This window comes from Melospiza melodia, chromosome 19, assembly GCF_035770615.1.
Source record: "Melospiza melodia melodia isolate bMelMel2 chromosome 19, bMelMel2.pri, whole genome shotgun sequence".
NCBI classification, from domain to species: Eukaryota; Metazoa; Chordata; class Aves; order Passeriformes; family Passerellidae; genus Melospiza; species Melospiza melodia.
Window position 1 is genome coordinate 10,208,544 of NC_086212.1, and position 18,900 is coordinate 10,227,443.

Here is an 18,900-nt window from a genome sequence, read left to right on the forward strand (position 1 = left end):
CTATCCCAGGTTGCTCCAACCCAGCCTTGAACACTTCCAGGGATGGGGCAGCCACAGCTTCCCTGGGCAAAAAGTAGGCTACAAATCTTCATAAAACCAAGCACAGAATATTTTGTACTTCATGGAGAGTTTTCACTGTCCTTTGTGTAAATACCACAAATTACCTCTTCTGTAATTCCTGCTGGGTTGCTGATGTTGCTCAGAGCTGCTACAGTTTTCTTTAAGAGTAGGAGAAAGATATGAGCACTTATCTCATGTGCTTTCAAGGAATTCAGTTCCAGAATTAAAATCCCTGCTCTGACACAGGAAAATCTGGAGCTGTTTTCAGTGCTTGTGTTCAGGGTGTTGTTTCCTGACCAGCTTTTCCCAAGGTGCTCACACCATGCCTAAACCTTCTGGATTTGACCTTAGTGCAAGCCAAGCACCCTGGGTTAAACCTTTGGGACATCACAGACACCCAAACTCTCCCTAAAGAGAATTTAAAAAGCAAAAAGGCAGATGGAGGTTGCTGAACTCATGCACTGAATGCTGCAAATAACAACTGTGAGTTTGTTGAGGAGATGGTCTGGTTCCACTTAGGGGCTGGAAGGACCCCAATTATCAGTGCAAACATCTTGCCTGGACCCTGTTCCAGGAATTCTGTGCTCCAAGTTGTCCCATTACCTCAGCACCAGCTCTGGGGGAGCAGAAATCCCTTTATACCCAGGGGGAAAAAGGCAGCCAGCAGTAGGGCAGTACCTGATGCACAGCTGACAGCAGATTCTCCAAGAAAGCCAACTCCATTTCTACACAAACCAAAATTACTGTCTTTGGCCTTTTTGGGATGTTTTTAGGGCTTGGTTTGTGGCCAAAGAAGCTGCACTGAGGACCCTGCCCTAAGCAGCAGTGCTGGCAATCATCCTGTCCATGCACAGCACAGCAGGCTAATCACAAACAGGATGCTCTGTGAGCTGGAAAGAAGGAAACCTCCCTAATTTCTTGTTATTACCTGCTTTTCTATATTTAGCTCACTTTCAGGGTAGTTTTCAAGGAGTATTTTGCACTGGCTGCAAATACAGCCATCCTGCAAGCACCAGGGGACAGGGAGCTGGATTTTGGTGGCTTTTACTCATTTTTGTTCCTCCCCAGAGCTACATTCATTCCAGGACACATTTCCTTTTGGCCACACTCTGGTTTTGGTCCCTCCTTTACCCACTGCTCCCCACTAGTTTGCCTATATGTTGGGGATCTCTGCCTGCCTCCCTGCTGAGGTGAAGCTGATTAATGAAATTACGCATTATTAAAGGGTGGGGGCACAAAAAGCGCAATCATGGGAGCGTCACCTTCTCAAGAAACAGCTGTGAACGGCAACCAGCCCTGGCTGTGAGCGTGGCTAAGCCAGGAGAGCAGCAGGAGCCTCAGACTTTACAAGGAACACACATTCCTGCATCCATTTCCTCATTTTCTTGACAGAGCCGGTGGCACAGCTTATGGGGCCATCTGGAGAGCACACTGTGTTCTTGGGAGAGTGCACAGACAGCTCAGGGCAGCTCAGACAGACTCACTTGGTGTAAACTTCTTGCTGCTTTACCAGCTTTGCCACCTGCCTCAGCTTGGCTGGTGGGGAGCTTGCTCTGAGGGGGCTTCATCAAGGGCTGGATTCTCACACCGAAAAGGAGCTGCAAGAGCTCAGACACTCTGACAGCAGGTAGAGATAAATATTTCAAGAGGATGAAAATCCAAGATTTGTCCATTTGAATGTATTTATTTGAAAATACGTCAAAATGCCTGGGTAACACATCACAGTGAGCGGTCGAGCTTGGTCCCTCCCCACAGTCCTTCCCTGCCAAGAGACCCCTTGGCTCATTCAATGGCTTCCATGACTTCCATCACCAGAGTCCTTGGTCCTGTCATGATGAGGCTGCTGATGGTCTGATAGTCCAGGTGCAGAACATAGACCCCATTCACTGAGAACACAAACTGGCACACCTGCAAGAGAGCAGGGACAGCTCACCTCCAGCCCCACAGCACCTCCTGCCCAGGATTAGCTGGAAATGCTGGCTGAGGTGCAAATAACTCGTGTCAAAATGCTGGAAAGCCTCAGGCATCACCAGCCTGTAGCTACACCAATAATCACAGTGCTGCAATCACTGTGACATAAAAATGGGACCAAGGGGATTTAGGCTGTGAGCTAAAAGAGGAAAAAAAAGACTCATTTATGAGCAGGGGATCGTTTCACAGATGGAAATGAAACACAATATTAACATCCAGCAATTTGGTAGCAAATGAGATTAGGTAAGTAGAAATTAACTGGGCTCTTGAGTAAATGAAACAAATTCATCCATCCCCTTCCAATCCTGCCTGAAGCAAACAGGGAGTCACACTCTGCCTCTGAAAAATTCCATTGTTTCAAATATTCATTTGACTTTAGACTTGTATCAGCTTTCAGAAATTACTCCCTTGCTGCTGGGGATTCTGTAGGGAAACAACACTTCTTTCATTCATGCCTAAGACTGCACACCAAACTCACATGCCTGGGCCTAAAGTGAGTTTCAAGCTCTAAGTTCATTTCTCCTGAGCTGTAAATACTGCAAGTCACTTGATGAATCTAATCAAGGCACCAATTTGATATTATTAAAGTTTTGTGTGAATGGAAAACAGCTCGATGGAGAAGTTCATTGTTAACAGCAGGGAAACAAAATGCTCAGGAGCTGAGCATCCCAGGAACTGTGAGTCAGGACAAAGCTCTGCTCCTTCCCTGCCTCCCTGGGGTTATATAAAATCACTGGAACTGAACTGGGAATTCTGTGCTTTGTTTTTAGTGGCTCAAACCATTGTGACAGTTTCAAAGTCTGGCACAGGGATGGTTTATTTTTGACAAAGTTTTTTTAAGTTTCAGCTGCCCACAGCCTCCCTCCCTCTATCTCTCCCAGAGCTCCATGTGCCGTTCCATCAGTCTGATCGCCAGGGCAGCAGGTGGAACTATCCTGGAGGATGTGCTCAGCCCAAAAAGCTCAAACAGGACACAAATCCTGTCTCTGTTTATTCTCCATGAGTAGGAGGTACCTTCATCCCTGCAGCAGCAGCAGGTCCTCCTGGGTCCACTGCCTGGACGTGGCAAGGTCTTCCTCCTCGAACCACAAACCCCCAGCCCACTGCATCCCCCACGATCTGCAAGGAAAACAAAAACTCCTTTAAAAACCAAGGAATGGGCAAGGAAAACAAAAATTCCTTTAAAAACCAAGGAATGGGCCTCAGAGAGGAGATGCAACAGCTCCTAGAGAGACAGAGAGATAGAGATGATTCTAACCTGTTCTGGGCAGGAGAGAAAAGGCTGAGCACCAAGCGAGATGCAGAGCTGATTAATTGCTCCCTGCAAATCTGCTTTCTAATTTTTTATTAATTACCTAACTAATTAATTAATAATTTTTGATTAATTCCCTGTCAGCCTGTGCAGGAAGGAGAATCACAGGCAGCACCAAGCTGTAGTGCAAGGCAGGCACCTCAAGCACGCCTGAGACCATTCCCAGGGCACACACACACCTGCTGAGCCTTTTCCTTGGCACAGCAGAGCATTTCCTGGCTGCAAGGGGCTGCTCCTGCCTGGACACTCTGGTGTCAGCCTGCCAGAGCAGCTTGCTGTGGCACCGCAGCCCTCTGAAGCGCCCAAAAGAGAAAAGGAATTTCCAAGGGGCTTTGCACATGGCCCATATAAATAAATAACAGCAACTGCAGAGCTAAGCAGGAGGAAATGAGCCGTGAAAGGGCCAGGCTGGCAGAGTTGAAGGGCAGGGCAAGAGCATTCAGGAGGAGAATGAGCAGCACTTCCTCAGATGTGCCAGGCCAGTCACCAGCTTGATTTCTCTTGCTCCTTCCCACCCCTTTGTACAGCACACTTAATTTGGGAACCTGATCCACATTTCCTGGTGCCAAACCAGCATGGCAAGGCAGCCCTCACGCTTCCTACACTGCTCCCTGTGAGATTGCCCCTTTCAGAGGTGGGCAGTGAAGGGGTGAGACACAAAAATAGCCAAGTGCAACAGGATCCACAGGGCAGGAGCTGCCCTGCAATATTTCCACCCACCAGCCCTGACTTGACCACCAGTGTACAGCTTTAGAAATAATTTAAAAAGCACAGCCCCATTCTTGAGTTGTCTGCACCATCTGGAGATTTGTCCATGTAAAAAGCCCAACACAAGGAAGGCAAAAGTGGCCCTTGGCTGCTCCCCCCACCCAGTGCAGCTCCATCGGACGCTGTGGATCAAATCAGCACCCCTGATCTGCAGAGGGACCTGAAATGTGCATAGAGCTGTGCATGAAGGGTGTGACAGAGGGTCACAGTCCCAAACATCACAACACTTACTGATCCTACAGCTTGCATGGAGCTGGAGGGAACAGAAATCACAGAATATTAGAATGGGTTGGATTGGAAAGGACCTTAAAGATCACCTTGTTCCTGCTATGAGCAAGGACACCTTCCATTATCCCAGGTTGCTCCAAACCCCATCCAACCTGGCCTTGGACACTTCCAGGGATAGGGCAGCCACAGCTTCTCTGGGCAAACTGTGCCAGGGCCTGACCAATGGCAAAAACATTCCAAAATGGGAGGTTTTTTTCTGGCCAGAAAGCATTTTTTTCCTGCTCTCATAGGGGCTGAGCACATTTCAACCCACAAGAATGTGTGAAGACATCAACCCCCGGAGAGTCACCAACAAAAAGCCAGGATGATGTGACAAGCAGACAAAGCTTTAGCACGGAGAGGTCAGAGCAGCCAACAGAAAAGCACCAAAGAGCAGGCAGGGAGCTGGGTACTGCTGCTTTAGCAATGCCACTCCCAATGGTCACTCACAGTCAGTGTTTTCTTGACATAGGGGGCCCCAGGGGACAGCAGCTCCTCAGTGGTGACGGGTCTCTTTAACACTAGAGCAGAAGGTGACAGATTCCATCAGAATCAAGGGGTTTGTACAGGAAAGTGCATAACAAGGCAGCCTGGGCATCACCCTGGGCTGCAAAACAGATATTAGAACCACAGTTCCTGCACACAGAAACCTTTGAGTTCATCTCAATGGTTTTCCAAACACACACACAACTTTTCAAATCAAGGTGCAGAGGTGAGGCTGAGGGGTTTGTTTGGTTTGGGACCGTGCCCTGAAGGAGTTGATATCTCCCATACAAAAGCAGGCAATGCAGAAGCCCAGACCTGATTTGGGGTTGCACTCAGCCACAGGAGGGAATACCAAGGTAGGAGGAGCACTGAAGTAGGTGTTGGAGTTTCCAGAGAGGGAAGTGATGCTGCTCCTTCGAACTGCTGAGACAACTTTGATCTCCTTGTTGGTCTGGACTGCAAGAGGCACACAAAAAAATGTTCTATGTAACAACAGAGTAGTTTAAAAAAACAAACTTCCCCCCAAGACTGACCTACACTTGAAAGGTATGTGTGCACAGAAGAAAGTATTTGAGCTGAGATAGAGTAAAACCAGCTTCAAAGAAAGATCAAGAGCTGATCTGATGCTAAGCTGAGTTATTTTCCTGGGACAGGGGGCCGTGCTAGAGACTGCCAGTGCATTGTGACGCCCACCACAAGCCAGTGGGATGGGTGTTCATTCATGGGGTGCCCAGAGGAACCTCTCAAACTCTGCTGGAGCGACACCCTCATCCATGGATACTCTGGTCATTAATCCTTGCTTTCACACCCACGGTTACCAGAGAGGAAGCTGGTGTTGCCAGGCTCTGGGTTGAGCTTTCGGAGGCAGAAGGGGCTGTCGGGGCTCTCGGAGAGGGCACGGGCAGAGTTCTCATTGAGCAGCTCCGTCAGGCGCCGCCGCCGGCGGAAGTTGATCCAGAAGTGGTAGAGGATGTCACTGTCAAAGAAGTGATGCCTGTTGGAGACTAGGAGAGAACAGGGGAGGAGGGAGAGGCTGAGGGGGTGGAAAAATAAATAATAAATATCCTGAGGGGTGTTGCCCTGATTTTTTAAGTTTTTCTAAGCCTTCTGAGGTTTACGTTCTTGTAACGAACTTTCTCACCCACTTTATGTAAGTAACTTATTGTTTTGCATTCCTATATGGAAGAAGAGAAATTTGATAAACTGTTAGTTTGTCCAGTGTCATTAGAAAGGTGGCACCTTCACCCTCCAATCCACTGTCACTTTTAGAAATCTATAAATGTTAGAATCAGAAATTAAAAGTTTTGTAATCTTTTATGGAAGAAGAGAAATTTGGTAAACGGTTAGTTTGTCCAGTGTCATTAGAGAGGTGGCACCTTCACCCTCCAATCCACTGTCGCTTTTAGAAATCTACAAATGTTAGAATCAAAAATTAAAAGTGCTTTTTTTACCTTAAAAAAGCTGTGTGTGTGCATCATGTTATTTTGTGTCCTATAGTGACACTGAGAGTCTTTCATTAATTGTTTTTAATGCCCCTGTGCTGTACTGCAGCTTTTCTGCCTGCAGGGAGGGAGGAACAGCGGGGCCACCCCCAGAGGTGCCATCTCCCAGTGTCACAGCCTGTCCCTGTCCCAAGACACTCAGAGGACTCCCTGCCTTCCGAATTACAGTTTAATTATAGCAGATGGATAGGATCTCCAGCCAAGAGGAGCTAAACATGACATCCTCATGCCCCAGCCCTCCAAACCCAGGGGCGCAGCCCAGCCCCGTGGCCGGCGGCTTTGAAGAACTGAAGAGCAAGAGCTCAGATTTCATCTCAAAGCCTTTGTGGATGGTAAAGACTGCTCCAGTTTCAAAGGTCACCAGCTCCAAACATAGAACTCAAAGGCTCCATTGCCATCTCCAAGTGGGCACTTGACCAGCACTTGTTGCATGGCATGAATGGGGATTTGTTCCTCCGCTCATCCCTCGCTCCCCGGGCTCGCTCACCATGCTGAATGATCCCGTGCTCCAGCAGGGCCCGGCCCAGCTCCACTGCCTCCTGCCTGTTCTCCACCTCTCCCTCCTGGATGAGCCAGTCGATCATCTCAGAGCCCAGGAAAGTCCTCTGGTACTTCACCGAGTTCTCCTCCCTCACCTTCAGGATTGACTCCTCCACGCTCACCAGCCTGGCACAGAGGTGGGACAAGGCTGCCGTGATGCCAAACATCCCTGGGCAGCTGCAGCCGGGTTTAGCAAGGCCGAGGGGAGTGGGCAAAGCGTTGCAGCCAGAACATTGCTGCCAGAGAGCAGCGGGAAGGGAGGCAGGAACCCGCAGCTGCAGTCGGGCACCCCTGTAAATCCTCAGCACAGCGAGGCAGCAGCTCCAGCAGAACCAGGTGAGCTCAGGTAAAGATCGCAGGGAAAGCCAAGCAAGCGACTGATGAGGGTAACAGAGAGCAGAGAGTCCAGATGGAAGGACAAGGCGGATTTCAGCCAGCAGGGGCTCCTGGCAGCGAGTGAGAGCTCCGTCCGGTGTCTCCACGAGAGGGTGCAGCCGGCTCGGCCGTCAGAGCGCGGGGATGCGCTCCCATCCCAGGGCAATGCTGCGGACCGAGAGCGAAGCACGAGGGATGCGCATCTGGCACAGGGGCAGGGAAACACCCAAAATCACCCCCCGGCCGGAGGGAGAACCCTCCTTCAGGGCCGGTTTGTGACTCTCGTTGCTAGAATGGGGAGGATGTGGAGCTGTGAAGAGGCTGTTAAAGGAAACGGGTCCAGAGAGTGGGCTGGGGTTAAACTCTGGAAAGATGGCTTGGATTTAGAACTAGAAACAAGTGACACAACGAAAATTAAACACTTGGAGGTGGAAGGAGTTTACTCTTTGGCAATAACCTTTTCCATTACAAATTTTGCAAATTAGGCTAAGAAATAGCCTAATAGCCTGAATAGGCTAATAGGCTCAGGGACCCAGGCCCACGAGGGTGCTGAAAGTCCCATACCTTGCTGATTTTGGTGGGACATAAGTCCTAACACAGCTGTTGGAAGCAGATCACACAAGGAGGCTGGAAGAGTGCTGGGAATGAGGCTAAGAAAGGGGCATGGACCCAGGCCCAGGAGGGTGCTGAAAGTCCCATACCTTGCTGATTTTGGTGGAACATAAGTCCTAACACAGCTCACACCAAGAGGCTGGAAGAATGCTGGGAATGGCCCCTGGATGTGCCCATCCCAGGAGCACTCAGACTGCACCTCCCTGCCGCAGATCCCAGATCCTGCACGTGGGCTGGAGCCCTTGGAAGCATCCATGGGCTCATAGCAAAGCTCCAGTCCCATGCCCTGGTTATCCTGCAGCTGTGTCAGGGCTCAGGAAATGCAGCATTTCCCGGCAGGGAGGGCAGAGAAGGAAAAGCAGAGCCAGGGGCTCCCAGCTGCAGCCAGCACAGGCAGCAGGGCACAGCCCCAGTGCCCCAGGGCCAGGGGGAACTCACGTACTTCTCATAGAGGCTCTGCCCCCGCAGGAACACCTTCACGTCCTTGCTGAGGGGGAAGGTGCCGTCGTCCTTGCGGAAGCGGTAGAGCAGCTTGGCATCCTTGTAATCCGAGTGCTCGTCACAGACTGCAGGGACACAGGGCAGGGCTGTCAGGGACACACAGGGTGTTGTCTCATGGCTAAAAGCTGTCAGGGTTTCGTGCCATGTCCTTCCCTGTGCCACTCATCCCATGGAACAATCGGCATCCGAGCCCCCAGTCCTCAAAAATTACCTGCCCGTGAACACCTGAAGCTCATGCTGCCGGGAGAGGTCAATCCCAAGGAACAGACCTTGGCAAAGATGGAGCTGGGGGCAGCGTTTTGTCCCAAACATTAAAACATTCATTAGAAAAAAACCAGGACTTTTTAAGTATTAATGTTTCAATTTAGACTAAAAGAGGATGAACAGAAATGCCTCAATCAACTTATTTTAAAAGCTACAGCCCCACATAAGCAGACTTAGAGGACAGAGGAAACAAAACCATACTGCACTCAAACCCCCATAAAATTACCTCTGTCTATCAAAAATACTCACAAACAAAAAAAATTACTCATAAGCTAAAAAAAAAAATGGTACAAACCTTTCCACATTATTTTGTGCCAACCCTGCCCAATTCATTTGCATGGCAAACAGGCCTCAAGAGAAACTTTCCTTCAAAGCCAGGTGCAATACAACTGGAATAACTAAATCTGTATGAAAAGCCTGGGATTCACCTTGGGGATGGGCACACAGCCTGCAAACACATGGCTCTATAGTTCATGTAACCTTTAGCAAGTAAATATTTGGGATATCAAATATTTAAATATGTGAGATAAACCTGCCAGAAACAGACTCCTAGACTACAAGTAAAAAAAAAAAAGACAACAAACAAAACTAAAATGCCAAAAAACCCAACCCAAAAGTCATAGTTCAGCTCTTGAAAGCCAGCCTGCCTTCAGCTGCACCCACCTGAAGCAAGAAGAAGAAATTTAAGTGGTAAAAATAAAAAACCAAACAACAAAAACCAGAATAAAGAATATGCCTGGAAAGCAAAGAAAATTAGTCCAAGGGAAAAAGAAAAACCACAAATGTTCCTCACTAAAGTAACACCATCCACTAGAGTGAAATTGAAAACATTCAAGATACTTCTTGTGAAAATTTTAACTCTTTTTCATCCCTCTGAGCAGACTGGCAAAACCACATTCCCCTTCAGGTGAGCAGCAAAATGCCAAAACTTGTCAGATTATCTTGGGCTCATCATTCCTGCAGTGCAGCTGTCTCAGATGCAATCAGGACTCCAAAGCTTGTGACTCACCAAGCACGAGGGCAGGATGAGAAAGTTGTTTTAACAACCTTTGTTTTAAGTGAAAGTCTGCAGCCTCATAATCCCAAGGAGCAAATACTCCAAAGCCACTGCAACCAGAAATAGAACAAAAAATCCTACAGGACTGTGCCCATAGAAAACCAAAGCAGTTTTTCCTGTCTAAAGACCAATTTCATTGTGTTTCCAGCATGTAACAGAACCAAAGCTCAGAGCACACCAGACAATTAAGAGGCAGCACAATGATCTTCATGAGATAATTATCTGGATGCCAGGGGAGAAGAGGGCAAACAGTTCAGCCAGACAATTGCCAAGCACCCAGCACTGTGCTGGCAGCCCTCTTTCCACAGGACTAACAAAATTAATGCACACAAGGCAAGTTGGAAAGTCATCTTCTGTGTCCTGCCAGGAATTGTCACAGGAGCAGGAGGAACATGTCTTAATATGCAATCAAAACAGTGCTGGCACCCAGTGCTGCACAGGTTTAATTAACTAATGGATTTATTTGAAACTGTCAGCTGGGGAAATGGAAGAATAATCAGGTGTAAGCGTTAATGGTTAACTGAGAACTCCCTGCTTCATTTTTTTTTGTGATAAAGCCCAGCAGCAGTTTATTTTTATTCTAGGCAGTTTAATGCAAAGGGCATTACCCTCAGTAAGGAGCAGATGGCAACAGGGAGTGTTTGCATTGCAGTGGTCAAAGGCAGCTATTTTTGGACCCCAGAAAAGAGGAGAGATGAGAGGGTTTGGTTTGGTTTGGTTTGGTGTGGTCATCATCTGCTTCTGTCTCCTCAGCTACATCCTCGTGTGACAAACCAGCACCTATCTCCTGCCCCCAAAGCCCTGGGAGCTCAACCCTTCTCACTCATGGCAGAGGTGTTCCAGGGATGTTTGAGAGTCTGGGGGTTCTGTTCCTGGCTGGGTCTGAAAACCACATGGACAGGAATTGCTTTTTGCCCATCTGATGCACAGCTTGTTTTCTGTTGTTATATCGGGACCAAGGGCTGGACCTTGCTCTGCAGCACAGAGCTCAGTATGTGACCTGAGTTAATTCAAAACTCCTTTGGAATGAAAGTTCCAAAGAAATGTTAAAAAGAAAAAAAAACCTGAGTACTGCTAAGAGCTGGGCTTGAGCATCAAGCTGCTTTTTCTCCACACTTCCTTTTTTTCCCTTCCTTTTTAAATTTCTTTTTAATTAGGTTCCACAGACAAGCCTTTGTAATAGCAGCACACACTTAAATCCCAAGGGAGGCTTTCCTACAGGATTGCTTCAGCTGTAGGTTCACAGGTGAAAGATTAAATTTTCCTTGGAGTGATGTGGACTCCAGAACCCTCTTTGTCCCAGCATGAGGAAACTGAGGAGTACTGGGGTGTTATGGTGCAGAGGTGAAATGTGCTATAATTCAGCTTCTACTTCTGTGTGACACAGACATGAGCCAGAGCAGCTGCTGCACAGGAATACAGGTCAGGTGTTACTGGGCTTGCTTTCAAAGGGGAGACACTTTAGATGTCATTTTACCAGTGCACAGCCCAAGCTCCTTCTCTGGTGGGTAGGGAACTCACAGAATGACCAAGTTGGAAGAGACTTTCAAGGTCATCAAGTCCAACCCAGCCCCAACACCTCAACTAAACCCTGGCACCCAGTGCCACATCCAGGCTTTGTTAAACACATCCAGGGATGGTGACTCCTCCATGTCCCCAAGCAGGCCATTCCAGAAGTTTATCACTCTTTCTGTAAAAAAATTTTTCCTAATATCCACCCTATATTTCCCTTGGATCAGCTTGAGACTATGACCTCTGGCTCTGTCAGTGGTGCTTGGAGAAAGAGACCAACCTCACCTGAGTACAACCACCTTTCAGGGAGTTGTAGAGAGTGATCAGGTCAGATCCGAGTCCCCTTTTCTCCAGGCTGAGCACCCCCAGCTCCCTCAGGGGTTCCTCACAGGCTTTGTGTTCCCAGCCCCTCACCAGCCTCGTTGCCTCCTCTGGACACACTCCAGCATCTCAACATCCTTCCCAAACTGAGGGGCCAGAAGTGGACACAGCACTCAAGGTGTGCCCTCACCAGTGCCGAGTACCTGGCACACCCCCCAAAGGCATCACACAGCTTCCCACCAACCCAGCCCCATCCATCCTTCCCCAGCCTCTCCAGGAGCCCTCACCCACGGCGGGGTGGCACACAGGGACACGGCCCTGTGACGCACGGGCTGAGCAGACACTCAGCCCGCCCTGGGGGTGGCAGGAGCCCCACACACCGTGGTGGATGATGTAGTGGTCCATCAGTTTCTGCATGAGGCGGATGGCGGTCTCGCGGTCGGGCGCGTCCTTGTGCTCCACCAGCCAGTCCGTCAGCTCCTTGGCCACGAAGCAGTTGGGGTACGTGCGCAGGTGGAACCTCCTGTCCTTGATCAGCTTCCCATCGTGCAGACGGAGCCTGGGGGGAACAGCAGCCACTGAGCACAGCTGGGTTCTCAGGGGAGCTTCGGTCTGATGGCCAGATCTGTCCAGCCTGCAGAGACCACCCTGGATGTACTGGGGCTGGTGCCAAGCAGCCAGGGACTGATCAATTCAACCAAAGCCCTTGGCACTGCCAGGCTGCATCAGCCAATCCCAGGGAGACTCTCTGTCACAGACATCTTTTATGTAAAATCCTTTCCTTAGGATTTTTCCTCCTGAGAAGCTGAGAGGCCTCAGGAACAAAATGTAAACAATGGTTATCTGCTGCTGTGGAATGCAACAGGTGGATCTGTGATTGGTCTCATGTTGGTTGTTTCTAATTAATGGCCAATCACAGTCAGCTGGCTCCGACAGAGAGTCTGAGCCACAAGCCTTTGTTATCATTCTTTGCTATTCTATTCTTAGCTAGCCTTCTGATGAAATCCTTTCTTCTATTCTTGTAGTATAGTTTTAATATAATATACATCATAAAATAATAAATCAAGCCTTCTGAAATACGGAGTCAGATCCTCATCTCTTCCCTCATCCTAAGACCCCTGTGAACAAAATCACACCTCTCCACCATCCCCTTCTCCCCTCCTGCCACCACTCAGGTTGCCTGAGCAGATGTAGTCTGACCCATACATGTATTTTCATTCTAAACAAGCCCCTAAAACCCACAGCAGCCAAGCAAAGAGGGTGAAGAGGGGACAAAACTCAGATAATAAAAAGTACATGTATTTGTATGTACAAATAGCACATTTGTATTTGTATATGTCTCTTGGCATGATTCTGTGTCTAGTTCTCCTTCCCCATGGCCACGAAAGCAGGAATAAAGCTGCCTCCAGGACAGAGCCTTACTCATAACTCCAGGTGGGAGCAGTAACAGGAGCTCTCCTTTCTCCTGTCCAAGCAAACAGCGCCAAGTGGATCCCAGCACCACTCGATCCCTGTACCCACTAACCCACAGCAGCAGTGGAGAACAGTCCTGGCATTTTCTGGTTCCAGCTGGGATTGAATGGGACAGGGTTTACCCAAAAACAACCCTCCTCTCCTCACAACCCCGATGTTATGGCTGGTCTGCAGCTCTGATGGAAAGGTAGATGGGGGAAGGTTACTCAGGTGAGCCCAGCTTTGACTTTCAAAAGGACCTTAACAAGTGAGTGAGCCACAAGGCACAGAGTTCCTCTGTGCTCCAGCCAAAGCCAGCCCACCTTGGCAGCAGATCTGTCCAGGGGCCAAACTCTGCCCTGTGGCCATGGCTGTTCCCAAAACACCAGCGCTGGAAAATGCCCAGTGTGTGCAGCAGGCTCCGAGGGGAGATGTTAATTAAACATCTCTGTAACTGCAGGATGGTTTTTCTTTCAAATTATTCATCGCAATTCCCAGTTTTGCCCCAGGCCAGTGAATTTTACTAGGGCATTAAACACTGCAGCCTTTTGTTATTTCATGCCTCAAGTTCTTTTGTTCTTTTTTCCTGTGGTACAAAATTTTAAGTACCCCACAAGAAGTTTGAATACGCTAAAAATCTCTCAGCTTACAGTGGATTATCCTATATTGAAAGATTTACAAATACTAAGTTCCTAAAAGTTTTACCATCAAATGTTTTGTTAGAAGAATAATTAGTAATTGATTGCTGCAATTAATGCTGAGAAGTTGACAGAAGTTTTCAGATCTTCCTGCTAATTAAAATACTAACTAAATATTCATGCAGAACCTGCTCCTGGCCTTGCCTTGCACAGACCTCTCTCAAATCCTGAGATCCATATCCAGCGTTCACTCTTTACCTGGATGGTTGATTCCCACGTGTGAGCAGCACTTGTTCTGCAGATGGATTTTACCCAGAAAGAACACTCCACAGACAGCTGCCTGGCTATTTTTAGAGTTTTTGTCTTTTTTCTTCCTTTATTTCATGGTCCACTGTCAAAACGCAACCAGACACAGTCAGCAGTGACTGCAAACAGAGGATCCCCACCCATGGAGGAAGACACAGCCAATTTTATTTTTCTCTCCTTCACAATCAAAAAGTGGGAAGGCACTTTGGAGGAGTATTTGGAAAAGATAAGGAATGTTCCAAGAGTGTTCTATTGCCACCAAGAGTCTACAGGAGTCCATATATAGAATATATACAGAAGTCTATATATAAGAATATAGACTCCTATATATATAGACTACATATATATATATATATATTTACACTCACATACACCCTCTATACATATAATAATACATAGACCTTATAACACAAAGTCTGAATAGAAACTGGTTAGGAGAACACTATTTTCACTATTTTATTCCTTTTATTTGAGCATGTTTCAGAGTATATTATAAAAATGCAGAGATTCTGAAGGAGATAAATAAAATTTAAAAAGCAAATATTTTTAGGAAGCAATGCTGCCAAGCTATGATATTTTAAAATTTTAAAAATACATTTATTCTAAAAATATTTGTTTGGGAGCAACTGCCAGGACAGGAATTAAGAGGTATTTCAGCACCTCTGGAGCAGCATCTTGGGCCTTTAAGGGCTGTTTTAAACTTGTGACGAGTTTTCCCTCTGTCCTGCAGACTCAGGGCAGCGGAAGAGGCTCGGCTGGAATGTCCTTGCAGACTTTTCACTTTCCTCTTGTTTACTGTTTCCTGTCAACCCTGAAGAGACAAACTTTGTCCTTCAGGCACAGGATGTAACAGCTCTTGTGTGATGTTACAAAAACAAAGCTGGTGAAACCATGAGCGGGTTCTAATCTTGCTTCCAGATAAATAAGATTAAGGAAATATATAATAATATGCAATATTATGAGTTTTGTAGATGTCAAAATCCACCCTGTGGACGTATTACTTCTTCAAAAGGAAAAAAAAAACCAAAGCAGAATAAGGTCAGGATGAAACACTTGCTGGAACATGAGAATGGGCTCTTATGAAACACTCCTGGCTTGGCAGGCAGAGCCTCCACGTGCGTTTGCTTTGGGAAGGTTGTGTTGGGTAAGCAAATTGTTTCTTTGTCAAGGTCACTACAAAGCCATCATTATTCATCCTGGGTAACCTTGTGGAAAGGGACATCCAAACAGAAGAGGAATAAACTCTCCCTCACCTCCCATGTAAACAAACCTTGAGCATCTCAAATGACAAGGTGGATCTTTCAAGGATATTAATTCCAGTTCACAGCGCCACAGCAGCTAAGCACAAATGAGCGGCCTTGGAAAGATGCCTCATCCAAAAGATCTTTTCTGTTCCTATCTTCACAGGAACAAACAAAAAACAAATTAAAAAAAGAAATCAAAGCAACAAACAACTAAGTGCTCACTAAAGGGCAGCAACAGCCACAGGAGCATTTCTGCAAAGCAGCTGCTGCTGGAGAGGCACATCAGGCAAAAGAGCTGCTGCAAACACTGCACATTTTGCTGTAAATGGGCTCAGCAAAGCCCAGTTTGCATCACCCCCAGTCTGAAAAAGCACCAGTACATGTGGGGACACAGGCTTTGCACACCTGTGACAGCCCAAAGTGGTACTGAGATGTTTCATTTTCCTTGTATTTAAATATAAGTATAGGAGGACTTAAATCTCAGAAAGAAATCCCAGCAAGCACAAGTCTACTTCCCATTCCTCCCTTTTACTAGTGCTGGAATTTAATAATTAGCTTTTTAAGGTCATTGTGACCATGAAGTCTCATCTTTGAATAATGTTCACTGTTACATCAAGCAGTGGCCCATGATTCCTCAAGGAAGTCACACTCTCCACAAGAGATCCAGGTCCAACAGAGAACCACCAAACCTCCTGCAGACAAATGACTTTTGGGCAAGAATACAAATTTTGGCACGTTCAGCCACGCACCTTTAGTGAGCTCAATTTCCAGAGCATCAAAGAATGAGCACTTTATTTAACAGCATTTCAGTTTGAGTATCCAAATAAAACACTAGCCAGCTCTGAAAGTTTTGGACAGTGGCAGAAATTGCAACTTTATTCTTTGTAGGAAAAAATCTTCCTTCTCCTCTCACTTTTCCTGTGCAAGATATAAATTTGCTGAGTATATTTTATGTTTAGGAGTGATTAATGCAGCTTAGCAGAGCTATTAGAGCACAGCTGCTTCTCTTGACCATGGGAATACCCAGATGAGAGTGCACCAGGGCTTGTCCATACTTGAGGAACTCTGATTACAGCAGGGTGTGAATGCAAAGCGAGGAAGCTGCTCCAGAACCTCTCTGTGCAGATAAGCCATTTGTTGCAATTAGAAGTGACTAATTGGGCCTCTCTTACAGAATGCCACCCAGGAATACACAACGCCCAGTAAAACCAATGTGATTTTCATGCAAGTTTTTATGTCTGACACAAGAGGAATGACAGGAGACATGAGGAATGAGCCTGAGCCAGCAGCTCTGTCAGACTCAAGGCCAAAATATCAGTGAAAATTTTATTTTTGTCTTTCTGGTGAAGAGAGACCAAAATACAAGTTTTATTCCCCCCTCCCTGGACCAGGCAGCTGTTGAATTAGAGGGACCCTGGAAGATTGGCCAGGAGGTTTGGGTTTGCCTATCTCCCACTGATTCCTTCAGGATCCACTTCATTCCCAGCCATCCACAGGCAGCATTCCTCCAGCCCTCACTGTGCAGCTATTCCTGGCTGGGAAACACATCCTGACACTGAACAGACTCACCCCTCTGGCCAAACCAAACTCTGAGGCATTTGCAAACTTGCTGGGGAGCCAAAGAACTGTAAAGATGGAGCAAAGGTTTGTTTGATTTAATGTAATAGTGGGGAGGCAGGGCAGGAAGCGGGGAGCAGGGAAAAACAAATGTTTGATGTTTCGTGTGGATACAGCGGCGTCATTTGCTGATGGAGGTTTACTGAGTCAGGGCAGGCTCCTTTCCCTGCCTCTGTATTCCACATCTGGGGAAAAGCAGGGGAGCACAACATGGAAATTTATCCCTGTCCATCTGATGCTGTCTGACACATCACCCAACCTCTCTGCCTCAGTTTCCCTGTTGCTCTCCAGCAGCTATCCAGGAAAATCCACACCACTAACTCCTGACTCCCAGGCTGTGAGATCCCCAAAACACAAGGGACAAATTCAAACTCTATGTGTTCTGCCTCAATTCTCAATTCTCCTTCCAGCAGAGGTTCAGTGTAGCAGCAGCCCAGCTCCAGGCTGGTGTCCATGTCCTCATTTTCCTCCCCAGGTTTTACACCAACAGCTCCTTCCCATCCTTGTGCACCAGGAACAGGCTCCTGCCCAGACCAAAGCAGAAGGATGCAACTGCTGTGTGCCCAGCCCCAGAAAAAGGACCATCCTCTCCCTCACTGGGAAATCTCAGATTTTGGGAGCTCCCCAAACCAGGAAACTTCAAGGCACTACAGCTATGGGGGTAAAAATAAATAAATAAAAAAGAATTATGGATGTCCCCAAAACTACATAAACTTTGGGGTTTCTATTCAACTTTAGCCCAGTCTGCAGTGTACTGGAAGAGTTCTGTTCACAAACAAATTTACTGTATCCCCTTCTCATGCTTACAGTCACAATCACCAAATTGTCCAGGGTCTGATCTGCTCCCGTCCTGCCACAGGCATGGGGAAGTCACATCACCCCCCACAAATGGAACACAGCTTTAACACCCAGCTTGAATATTTTATTTTCTCTCTTAATATCTAACCCCTTCCTTTGGCCCAGGCTATGCAGCTCAACTTAAAGCCCAGTCACTCCAGATAAGTTACTGGAAATACAAATATGAATAAACCTGCTCTGTTCCTTGGCTGTATGCTCAAGATGGGGCCCCAGTCCTTAGGTGGAAATTATCAATCCTTGGTAGAGTACAAATAATAAAGTTAAAGCTAACAGCGCTCACTAAGAAAGGACAACAAACCTACAGCAAGCTAATTTTAGGGCTCTGATGGTAGCACACTCAGGCTCTGGACTATTTACATTATCAAGGATATATTTCCTATTTCCACCCACATTTCATAACAAACCAGAACAGCTCCAGATACAAATAAGCAAAGTGCTCTAGAGCTAGGAAAGCCCACAGTCAGATGCTCGGAAGCAAGGAGGGGGTTCTGACCGCACATAGACAAGAACACATTTTCTCAGCCACACATTGCAAAGCAGAATGGATTTCTGTCTTCATAAGAAGAAAACCCTCAGAAACTGCTGAAGGCCTGGGACTACACAAGTTCCCAAAAGAGACTTTCAGGAAAGGGAAGATCCAGTTCAGGCACGTGGAATGCCCTTCCAAGTCACCCGGAAAGCATCCCCAGCCGCGCTGCTGTCCTTATCCAGGCAGGGTCAGGGGGCTTCTTGGTGCCACCACATCACTCTCTGTGCTTCGGGGAAGGTGGAAAGGGACAAAAAAAACCTGTGGCCATCTAAAGTCACCCATCGGTGCCCTGGTACCTGGGGGTGAAGGGTGGGAGACGCCAGAGAGGAGCAGCAGGACAAGGTATAACAAGAGCAGCTGGCTCAGCACTCTGGCGGATGAAGGAAGGATCAGCAGGCACTGCCGAGGGGGAAAGCTCGCTCAAGGATAAAGCTCTGAGCCTGCTGCTAACGGGACACAGCCCAGATCCCCGTGTGCAGGAGGAGCCCGGGACCTCCTACCTCAGCTGCTCTCCAGCAATCATCACCTCAGCCCTGTAGTGCTGCTCCGTGGCTTTCTTCTTGAGGCTGCTGCTCAGGCTCTCCATGCCGGGCCGGGATGCTCCCCATGGGCAGGCTGGGGAGATGCGGCTCCCCGGGGGCAGGTGAGGCAGCCCGGGCTGCTGACTGCGGCCCCACGCTGTTCCTCCTCCTGGGCAGGCTCCGGAGG

At 47.7% G+C, this 18,900-nt stretch overlaps 1 protein-coding gene across 4 annotated transcripts; it reads right to left on the reverse strand.

Moving 5' to 3' along the window:
• Positions 1-1,724: 1,724 nt before the first annotated feature.
• On the reverse strand, positions 1,725-18,874 carry LOC134427028 (DEP domain-containing mTOR-interacting protein-like). 4 transcript variants are annotated; one of them, XM_063172502.1, is made up of 9 exons: positions 18,693-18,874; positions 11,929-12,107; positions 8,336-8,459; positions 6,854-7,032; positions 5,683-5,868; positions 5,180-5,320; positions 4,829-4,899; positions 3,046-3,150; positions 1,725-1,968 (listed from the first exon to the last, which is right to left on the reverse strand). In XM_063172502.1, the coding sequence occupies exons 1-9, from the start codon at positions 18,776-18,778 to the stop codon at positions 1,843-1,845; spliced, it is 1,197 nt and encodes a 398-aa protein (XP_063028572.1). In that variant the 5' UTR covers positions 18,779-18,874; the 3' UTR covers positions 1,725-1,842. The 4 variants fall into 4 exon arrangements, with proteins under 4 accessions (XP_063028572.1, XP_063028576.1, XP_063028575.1 ...); XM_063172506.1 differs by having other exon boundaries at positions 18,719-18,851; XM_063172505.1 differs by lacking the exon at positions 18,693-18,874 and adding an exon at positions 15,215-15,434.
• Positions 18,875-18,900: the final 26 nt, after the last annotated feature.

Excerpts from the sequence above, each read along its gene's own strand:
- LOC134427028 (XM_063172502.1), bottom strand. The coding sequence starts at position 18,778 with ATGGAGAGCCTGAGCAGCAGCCTCAAGAAGAAAGCCACGGAGCAGCAC. Across the intron at positions 5,869-6,853 it reads GCACGGGATCATTCAGCATG|TCTCCAACAGGCATCACTTC; the intron begins GTGAGCGAGCCC and ends GTTCTCTCCTAG. Across the intron at positions 3,151-4,828 it reads ATGTCAAGAAAACACTGACT|ATCGTGGGGGATGCAGTGGG; the intron begins GTGAGTGACCAT and ends TTTTCCTTGCAG.